Source organism: Scaptodrosophila lebanonensis, unplaced genomic scaffold (assembly GCF_003285725.1).
Source record: "Scaptodrosophila lebanonensis strain 11010-0011.00,11010-0021.00 unplaced genomic scaffold, SlebRS2 tig00000001-arrow-pilon, whole genome shotgun sequence".
Taxonomy (NCBI): domain Eukaryota; kingdom Metazoa; phylum Arthropoda; class Insecta; order Diptera; family Drosophilidae; genus Scaptodrosophila; species Scaptodrosophila lebanonensis.
This window is the reverse complement of record NW_022060529.1, coordinates 14,271,888-14,281,968: the sequence shown is the minus strand read 5'-3', so window position 1 is coordinate 14,281,968 and position 10,081 is coordinate 14,271,888. Positions and strand designations below refer to the sequence as shown.

Sequence of the window (10,081 nt, the reverse complement as noted above, 5' to 3'; positions counted from 1 at the left end):
AATTTAAAATGTATGCTTAAAACAACAACGAAAACCGTCACTTTTAGTGTCCAGTGGAAACTTGGCAATCTTGCTTAACATTCAATATCGCCAAAGGTAACTGCACGCAAAATACTCTAATGGAGGGCCTTCTTAAATAACAAGTAAGCAAGTAAATTAACACTGCGGACCACGTCTGGGGCTTGACCATTGCCTAGACAGGGCTATTAGACTATTTCGAAAAAGTGTATTGGCTACATAGCCAGGCTCCAGACAAAAGCCTTCAATTAAATACAAGGAAAATATCATTTCTGCAAACACAAGGCGAGCGGGATGTTGAAATGTTGATGTTTTTTCTAAATTATATAAAAACAAAATCGTAAGGACCTAAATAAAATGTTGAAATTACAAAACATTTGCGAAGAATGTTAAATAATATTGAAATACGCTGAAGTCAACATCCTCCTAATCTGCACTTATCACTGGTGCAATCGCATTCGATTTACAAATGCATTTGGGAAAACAGCTTTCACATGATCGGATCGGGCCCCTGCCCTTCCAGATCTGATACCTGACTTTGATAGTGCAGCGCGTCCTGGTAGGCCTTCTTCACCGCCTTGCGCTCAGCGGGCTTACGCGATTCCACAAGCTTTTGCTGGTCCACCTGCTTGTCAATGCCCAGAATGTCCAGCTTGTTGGCAGGCAGCCATTGCCAAGTGCGCTTCACATCAAAGAAAAGGACCAGAAAAACTATGTCGTCTAGGCAGTTTTTGCGCAGAGCCAACACATCCGCTGGCGGCGCTGGCAGTGGCACACCATTATAAACAAACCCCTTGGGCGTCTTTGGATCCAGTATGAGCGCTGGATACCATGGGTAACCACGACACTTCGCCCACACAAGCTGCAGAGGCTCCAGCGCCGGTTTTTGAACAGTGTTATTATGCTGCTTTCTTCGCGAACCAACGGACTCCTCCAATTCGTCGCTTGACTTTTTGCTCTTGTTGTTGTTCGTGCAGCTCACTGTACTTCGTCTTGACTTGATGTTGTTCACCAGTGGCGTCGACGCATTTGGCGTTGCGGGTCGAAGCTTTGTGGACTTGTTCATACCGCGTGTTTGTGGCGGTGGCGTTGCTGTTGATGTTGTGGATTCGCTGAAATTGCTACGCCTTTTTCCTTTGCCACGCCCCGCCGGTAGAGGCAGACGCTTGTCCGCTTGCAGCGTTGGGGTGCTGCGTGTCACGCGTTTTTTGGATGCGATGGCTCCTCCTTCCTGCGTATTATCACTTTCTGAGCTACTACCACTACTGCTAACGGCCATATCTCCATTTCCGTCTGCATTGTTCATGCTGGCATGATGCTGATCCATGGCATCTGTTGTGCAATCCTGTGAGCCGTCACGAATCGCTCGAAGATCTCTGACACCTAAAAATATTCATGACATTACTATTTATATAGTTTAGTCAATTTTAAAACATTTACTTATTTTTTTTTTTTTTATTTAAAAAAAATGTTTGGATTTGGATTTCTTTTCCTCTTTGGATCCCATACAGCTAAAGAAAATTGGATTTTCTTGTACTGTATTGTCATTTCATAAAATTCAATTGATTATGATATGAAGGCAATCAAAATTCTTGGGTTTGAAAACAAAAGACTCGAAGAATAATTACTTTTGTAATAACTTCAATTACTTTTTGATTTCAAACTTAAATTCTTGATTCAATTCATTCAAATCAAAATGATTTACAAACCCAATGAATGAGCCTTATGTTAGTGGCTTACCTTTTGTAGCAGCTGTACTGCCATCACTATCATGCTCATCCGTGTCCCCGTCCTCGCTGTGAACATCGCCATCGCTTGCCTCGTCGCTGTCAAAGTCCGAGCAACTGCCCGTTAAGCTAAAGTCGGAACAGCTGCTGCACGGGCTGCTTGACTGCGAGGGTCCATCGTCGCTGTCGCTAACATCGCGCTGATTATTGGCCCGATATACTCGGAAACTATCCGGTATGCGCTCGAAAGGCAGCGACTCTGATGGCACCGCAGGTACAGCATTTGGTGATTTCTTTGGTGACATCGAAGCGCTATTCCGTAGCTCGGGCAAACGCTTGTAACGCGCATTGCGTTTGGGCGACTTGGCGGCCGTTGACGAGTTCACCGAATTCGCAGTATGTGAGAGCGCTGTCAGGCCCAGCTTGTTACTTATTGAGAGTGCAGATGAGGTTAAGCTGGCGGAGACTACAGCTGTTGCTGCATTGGCCACTGCAGCGGCACCTGTACTGTTGTTGTTGTGCGTTAACGCAAAATTCGAGGTGGTCGGCGCCGCGGGGTTGAGTGTTTGAGCATTAAGCGTACTGGTTGCTGCCGTTGCGGCCGTCGATGATGAGGTGCCTGTGGATTGCATGCTTGATGACTGGGAATTGTGCTGCTCCTCCTTAACGGGAGTCGTCTGTGCTTCCGATGGACGTTTTAAGGCTGCCTGTGATTTGCGCGTCAATAAAATGGCCGTTCTTTGAAATTGAAATACAAAATAATTATTTAAACGAGTTAAATCAATGTAAAATAGGCAGTCGTCAGAATGATTTGCTTTTGGATTCATCGTCTAATTTCTTTTCGAAAATTATTCGCTTGTCTTGTTATTAGTTAGCACTTACCTTCTATTAATACCCACTGGCGAGGTGCTATTGTTCAGGCTCTTGATGGGACTACAAGGCGGTGTTTGTACTGTATTTGTTGTGTCTTTCGAGGCGCCGTCATCACCCATTGAATCATCTTCCGAATCATCATCATGCTCCTCCACATCCTCCACATCGTCATCTTCATCCACTTCCATCGCATTCGTTGAGCGACGTATACGAGTGCGCTTTTTAGATGACGTTACGCCATGTTCACCATCCTCGTCACTTTGCGAATTCCGTGCTGAGTGCCGCTAGAATTTCAAAAGGAATATTAATAGCTTTAAATAGATATACTTGAAATATTATTTGCCCGTTTACTTACCGCCAGATATCGTGCTTTTTGCAGAGCCTTGCGAATGCGGTTTGTCTCTACTCGTATCTGTTTGATTTTCTTAGTGCGATAGCTGGGATTTTTAAGCACCTGTGACTTGTCCGCCAATATGAGTAATTTTTGCACTACACCATCGCTTGGTGCCAGCGCTAATAGTTGACGCAACTCCTCCTCCACCTCTGCTTCGACGTGATCCACTTGCGAGCGATTCGTGCGATCCAAGAGCCCATCACGTTGCAGCTCCTTGCGCAGTTGGACAAACAGCGGCGCTGCCTGATCTCGCATCCGTATGCCAGCACGATAAAAAACCGTATCCTTGTTGTTGTAAGCCAAGCAGTTTTGTATCATTAGATCGAAATCAGCCTCAACTTGTTCAAGCATCGTATACTTGTACTCCTTGAGCTTATGGCGCATTGTACCCAGATCCATGGGTTGTTTAACAATGTCCATGTAATCGGGCACTTCGGTAATGTCGACGGGTTCACGGAAAATCTCTAGTGTATCGCGCGATTCAAGCGCATCAAGCAGCTTGCTAAATGCCAACTCCAGTGGATTCAGCTGCAGCATGACGACCTCCTCGGATATTTTTACAAAGGCAACTTTCAGCTTCTCACGCTTGCGGACCAGCTCGCAAAGCAGACGTGCTCGTTCCAGATCCTGACGTAGGCACTGCCAATATTTGAGCTGTCGATACAGTTCCTTCGTGTCCGGAGAGCCCTCAATGCCATTGCGCTGAATAACGCCGTGGTTGTTACCCTGACTTTGCAGACGTCGCAGCAGCGGCACGCCATTGCGATAATGCCTCTTGAGCGTCCAATAAGCAATGATGCGATCAAGAAACTCTTTCTTCTTTTGCATGTTCACCATGCTGGCGATCTCGTGCACCCGCTCCGGTGGTATCGTCGGAATGAGCACTACCGGCGCCGTGGACCGCTTTTTCGCCAGAGCCTTTCGCGCCTCGCGCATCTTGTGACGCGTATCCTCGAAATCCGGCACATTGGTCTTTAGCTTAGCATCTGCCGGCGTGTGTGCATGACAATAGGCAAATTTCTGCACATGCATCGACGAATCGTTGTGCCCGTCCTTCACCGTGTCCATCGTCATGTAGAGCCCCGCCTGCTGGGCACATGTCACATGGAAGGCAGCGTAGCAACTATTTCGGTGGCACTGTATGCAGGCCCCCAGGCCTTTCTCTTTGCACACGTAGCAGGTAAGACGCCAGCGTGCCGGTGGTATGGTTTCAATAGAATCTGCATGGAGAAGCATCGTTTAAAAATAATTGCAGTTTTTTGTTTACAGAAGCGAACTTACCAATTGGCTCCAAGAACACAGTATTCGCAAAGCGCACCTCCGGTATCCACAGCGCACACACCACATGCGCCCACTGGCCATGATCCGTCTGCTTGAAAGCGCCACCGGCATTTGGACAGAGCACACAATTGACTGGCTTGCTGGGTGATTGCAGGCAACGACGACAAAGCCACTGACCCTCCGGAATGTAGGGCACACCGTAGCAGTCTTGATGTACGGCCAGGTTGCACATGTCGCAAAAGAGTATCACGTTCGTGTTTTGGCACTCACCGTCTAGGCAAATGCAGCACACTGCATCATCATCCACCTCGACGCCTGTGGGCGTACCGTTTGCCGCTGCTTGAAAGTGTGACTCCTTCTCAAGCCGATCCATTAGCATTTCCATGGTATCGATGCTCACAGTGTGCAGGCCAGACTTTTCACGCTGCTCGTTCATATGTTCTAGCCAGGCGCTGTCCTCTTCATCCACATCGTATTCAATTTCGCCGTCCAGCTCTTCTGCTGATTTCTCAATGAAGCGATAGTAGGCTAGCGGCCTAGGTGGCGCATCAGGCACATTGTAGTCTTCAATTTCGCGCACATTCGCCTCCGGCACCTGTACACGCGCCCACGGCGCATTCTCCTCTAAAGGTGGTGCGTCTGCATTCAGTATGCACCCTCGCTCCACCAGCGAAGCGAACTCCTCGTCGTCAATTAACGGCAACGGCTCATCTATTCCTATACGAACGCTTTTGCCGTCGATGTTAAATGTAACCATTTCCTCCTCCTCGTTGTATGACACCAGAGACTCCGGATTCGAATATTGTTGCTGTCGTGCACTTCCGCTGCTCCCGGCACAGCCGTTCTTGGCGTCACCACCACCCGTGCTGGAGCCATCGCCGCCACTGCCATTGTCTTTAGGCGTTGAATGGTGCGCTCGAGATCGCGCCTTTTTTCGACTTGGCGTCAGCACAGGTGTCAAGGGCTGTGGGTTGTCGTGATCGTATTTTACCAGGTGATACTGCAGTCCGACAATGGTCTTGTAGCTGCGATCACATCCGCGCACCGGACATGCGTATGGCGGCTGGGACTGTTTTATTTTCACGCTCTTGCAGTACTCCACGGCATCAAAATCGAGTCCCATTGCTGCAGCGTATTGTTTGTTATGCTGTTGGCCTGAAATTTGCTATTGGTGACGAATGTCTACTCCGGCTTATGGTGCTCTCATATATACATGTTTATTTTGTTATTGCAGCGCGCTTCTTTTGTTATCTGCTACTTTATTTTTGCTGGCTTGTTGCAAAAAATGCGAAATTCTGAGATATTAACAAATGTACAAATGTGATATTTTACAACACTTGATGGCCAGCATGCTGGCTACCTTCTGCCAACACTGAAAACTATTCGATAAGTTGTGAGTTTGGAATGCAAATGTTTGGATTTCTATCTTTTTTATCGGGGCTAAGCATTATATTGCGTCTTTTAAATTGCATTTTTATAATAACAACAGTTATATTAGTTAAGTTGTTATAAACTAAACTACTTAGAAGCTTGCCCGCTTTTCATGCTTTACAACACTATGCCAGAACAGCAGCTGCACCGAGCACATTGAACAGTATTATCTTGCCATATAATAAAAAATTCAAACAATCATGGCCAATAATATACTTTTGGTGATTATGGGCAATTTTGTATACATTGTTTTCAAATTAAAGCATAAAAAAGGCAGTTCAGACCAGCAAAAAATATTTTCGGTTTGCGCGGGAAAATCTTTCAGCCAGAACAGTGTTGCGCAAAACCAATTCGAGTTCTCCCATAGTCCCAAAAAAATGTCATTAACATTATAACAATTTCAATTGTAAAATAAATCAGATATTCGCTGTTTACCGTACATTTTACAGAATAAAAATATCATACGCAATTTTTAATAGTGCAACACATCGCGTACATCGATTAAGCATATCGATAGTTTCGATAACAAATCTTTGCAAACTCGTTTTCTAGTGACGCGCCGCCATTTGAACGAAACGGGGAAAAAGGAGCTGTCGTTGATATTACTTAAAAAAAACATTTGTGTTCACGCTTCTTTTGTAAAAATGGAAGACTTACTGAAAGTACTGGGCATCATAAGCAATCTCAAAGATGATTTGAATACAACTCATAAGGTATTTAGATTATTTCGAATCTAGCATCCGCAGCTAAACGCGCCGTTTTTTCATAGAAACATTTCGAGGAGCTTGATGAGTTGTTTTTCGGTGTATCAACGCCTGCTGCAGACGCCACTGGCGAACAAAGCGAGTCCATTAAAACGTCCACTTCAGTTACTCCCCAGCAGACGAAGAAACGACCAAAACGCCTTTCGTCCCTTACCGAAGAAGAAACAGACTCTGGTAAGTTGTACAATTTAATTGCCAGCTCCAAATCTTTATTGCTACCGTTGCGCATGTGCAGGAGCTGCAGCTAATGACGCCAAGAAGGATGTTTCGTTGCGTACGAGCGTACGCGTCAGCAACTCGCAGCTTCTGGCCGCCGCAGACGATGTCTCAACTGACAGCCAGGCTAATACAACGGCTGGTCTCATGCCGCCACCTCCAGCGCCAGCGGACACGACTTTAAGCTCGGGTCGACCTCAGCGTGCGGCCAAACTGCGCTCTGAAAAGAACCTGAAGGAACCATCTCTCAATAGCAAAATGCGACGTCCCACAACTGAAGATTTGGTCAAGGTCAAACTGGAACACGAGCACCGTCAGTCTCAGTTTGAAACGGCGAGCTTTAACGAAACAGATACAGCGCCAACTCCATTGCCCAGCACCGAAGTGTCAAAGCCAGTTGACGAAATCGTTTCCGATGATAAGGAGGACAATAAGAGCGCGAGAGAAGTTAATACATCGAGGGATGTAGTTGTTAAAATCAAACGTGAGAAGCTTAGCAATGGTACTAAAAACGAGGACTCAACACCGGCGCCAGTTTTGGCAGACCAGTTCAAGGTACCACTTGCCGTACCACTAGCTAAAGCATTGCCCGCGACAAGTGACACCGATGAAAGCACCGTCCTCTCGGTAACTGCAACGACGAATACAACTACAACATCAGCACCCGCCAAAAAGGGCCGCAAAAAGAAGGAGGCCCATCGCCCAATCAAAATTGAGCGTTTTAGCGATCTAGAGAAAGGGTCGCCAATCTCTTCTCGCACTCGCAGAAACATTCCCGGCAAACGCAATTCAGAAGAGTCACAGCCGCCGCAGCGATCGATATACGAGGATGCTATAGAGAATTTGCCCAACGGCAGTGAAACGCGCGCAGAGCCGGCCGCTCAAGGTGCAGTTAATGAAACAGTGACCATCTCGAATGCAACCATGATATTGAGCACCGCTCCTGGCGATGCTACCTTCAATTTACCCCAAGGAAACGCGACTATCACACTGGGAAAGCAAGATGCAACATTTGCTGTGGAAAATGATACCCGAAGCTCTGATTCATCAAACAAAACAATGGAAACTGCAAAGGATACAAGTTCGCAGCAGCCACAAAGAGATAGTCTTATGACCGAAGATGATTCAGTAGTGGACGAGACACCACCGGTCAAGACAGTTGCTGCCAAAAAAGTGGTACCACCTCCAAAGTCTGCCACTGTTAAGCCCTTGAAGATGCCTACACGTACCCATGAGCTGTTCAAGTAAGTAGTACACATCATTTAGGACAATAAACCATGTGTGAAATCATCTGGCTATAGAATTTTAGTAATAATCTTACACCTTTTCTCTTGTTCGTACCACAGTCCCCTTTTACAAAGTCCTGTGAAAATGCGCGTAGAAGCTTTTGAAAATGCAGCCAATGCACAAACTGGCCGACCGAAACGCACCAAGGAGCTTATGGTAAGCGATATTATAGTCGACATTTAATAGCGACTAAACAATGGCTTTATTCTAACCCAAATAGGGCACACCCAGCAGCGGCACAACACCTACAATTGGCAAACTACCCGCTCCAACATTGGGACGTTTTCTAACGCCCACACAAACTATGAGTGCAGGGCCACTGAATTCGGCACAACCCAAAAAGGCGCCCCTAAGCGCCTGCAAAGCCACAACATTGATGAAAACCGCTACTGGCACCAATCTTAAATCCACAAACTCCAGTTCCACAAAAACCCTCTCACGCGAGAACAGTGGTGATGACTTCCGAAAGGGATTGCATCAGCTGGCCGAAGAGCGTAAAAAGCAGCGCGAGCAAAAGCATTTGTTGGCTGCGCAACAGCGCGAGGCAAAGGAGCGTGAGCGTGCCGAACGAATGGCTAAGCTGGCAAAGGAGCGTGAAGAGAAACGTATTAAAAAAGTGCAGGAACAAGAGCGTAAGAAGCAAGAACACGAGATGCAACTAAAACTGCGCCAGCAAGAGGAGGCCGAAGCACTGAAGAAGGCCAAGGCTAAGGCCATACAGGAGCAGGAACGTGCGATGTTGCTGCAAATGAAACAGGATCAGTTAAACTCGGCCAAATCAAAGCAAATTATGATGCCGCCGCCACCAAAATCCAAATACACATTCGAAATGTTGCACGAGGATGATTCAACGGATGATGAAGGAAAAGTAACCTACAAACGACCGCCGCCACCCACTTGGAGTCGATGTAAGTAGCTCCTTTTTATATTTTATCGAAAGATTAGTTATTTAATTTTTTTTGAATCGATATACACAATCCCGTTTTTTTTAGTTTTTCATCAATTTGTTTTTTATTTTTTTCAGCTCACGTGCGTAACGCTGCGCTGGTCATGCAAAGCTATTGTCCCACCGATGTCATAGACAGCTTCTTCTCTGTAGCACCAACGACCCCCGACTTGAAGTTAATATTTCCCAACATTGATCCACGTCAGTTGAAACGCAACTCCAGCGTGCTCTGGTCCACACCACCGCGCTACTCGGAGCTACCAAAATACTAAGTTTTCTTTTTAAGCTAGCCAAGGGACGTTTTCTCATGTGACAGCTAACTCTAATTAGCGCAAAAACTGGAATATCTTTATACAAAATATGTTTGTTTCTGCCCTGGCTAGAGTTACCTGTAACATGAGGAAACGTCCCCAAAATCTACAATTTTCTATTGCAATCAGTTATATGTTTATGTGTTTTTTACGAATGTGGTTATTCTTAAATATTTTATGCATTGTACTAAATAAATTATCAATAAAGTTTAGTTCTATATCAGTTGATTACTGGCCATTTTTTTAAAATAAATCGTGCGTAGACCCAGTAACCGCAAAATGCTAAAATAAATAAAATAAAGTACCGCTTTGGTTAGCTCTTGAGCTTCGAATTTGACACTAATACTCAAGTACTTAGAACTGCTGGGCTATTAAAGCTGCAAAAGTGCCCAATCGGCGGCTTCAATTAAACAGGTGCGCCGCAGCAAGCGTACTCGTACAATGAAATTGATATGCGTTGGAAATTAAGTAGAAAAATAAAAGCAAAAACTCGACTGAGATGATGAAAAATAGAAGTAAACACAATTTCACTGGTCATGCTATGGTTCCATGGCATTCATGGTCGTCTGTCTCCTCCTTCTCCTCTCTATATCTTGCAGTTCGATTGTTCGGATTTTCTTTTGCTTGCGCTCTGCGGCGCTTGACTGCCAAACGAGGTGACATGGAAAAAGGCAAAGCCGCTTCATGCGAGTCAATAATGCCGCCTCTTACTTTTGATTACGCAGTTCATTTGTGGCACTTTAAAGTGCAAATGCAAATGTATACATATATGTATACATGCATATATTTATAAAAGTATGTATATGTGTGGGTGCAATCGAATACTCGTGGTA

General features: G+C 45.6%; 2 protein-coding genes across 2 annotated transcripts; one reads left to right on the top strand and one right to left on the bottom strand.

Annotated features, from left to right (window-relative positions):
- Positions 1–284: 284 nt before the first annotated feature.
- On the bottom strand, positions 285–5,587 carry LOC115633893 (peregrin). Its single transcript, XM_030531398.1, has 5 exons — positions 4,294–5,587; positions 2,974–4,232; positions 2,628–2,902; positions 1,759–2,483; positions 285–1,401 (listed from the first exon to the last, which is right to left on the bottom strand). Exons 1-5 carry the CDS (start codon positions 5,414–5,416, stop codon positions 509–511), a joined length of 4,275 nt encoding a protein of 1,424 aa, XP_030387258.1. The 5' UTR covers positions 5,417–5,587; the 3' UTR covers positions 285–508.
- A 730-nt stretch (positions 5,588–6,317) lies between these two features.
- Positions 6,318–9,476, top strand: LOC115627460 (inner centromere protein). Its single transcript, XM_030523135.1, has 6 exons — positions 6,318–6,437; positions 6,494–6,662; positions 6,724–7,948; positions 8,051–8,147; positions 8,212–8,899; positions 9,016–9,476. The coding sequence occupies exons 1-6, from the start codon at positions 6,369–6,371 to the stop codon at positions 9,207–9,209; spliced, it is 2,442 nt and encodes an 813-aa protein (XP_030378995.1). The 5' UTR covers positions 6,318–6,368; the 3' UTR covers positions 9,210–9,476.
- Positions 9,477–10,081: the final 605 nt, after the last annotated feature.

Bases quoted from the DNA above. Each gene is read 5' to 3' on its own strand.
- LOC115633893 (XM_030531398.1), bottom strand. From the start codon at position 5,416: ATGGGACTCGATTTTGATGCCGTGGAGTACTGCAAGAGCGTGAAAATA. The intron at 4,233-4,293 runs GTAAGTTCGCTT...TTCTCCATGCAG, and splicing joins TGTGTTCTTGGAGCCAATTG to ATTCTATTGAAACCATACCA. The intron at 2,484-2,627 runs GTAAGTGCTAAC...TCAATTTCAAAG, and splicing joins CCAGTGGGTATTAATAGAAG to AACGGCCATTTTATTGACGC.
- LOC115627460 (XM_030523135.1), top strand. From the start codon at position 6,369: ATGGAAGACTTACTGAAAGTACTGGGCATCATAAGCAATCTCAAAGAT. The intron at 7,949-8,050 runs GTAAGTAGTACA...TTCGTACCACAG, and splicing joins CGTACCCATGAGCTGTTCAA to TCCCCTTTTACAAAGTCCTG. The intron at 8,900-9,015 runs GTAAGTAGCTCC...TATTTTTTTCAG, and splicing joins GCCACCCACTTGGAGTCGAT to CTCACGTGCGTAACGCTGCG.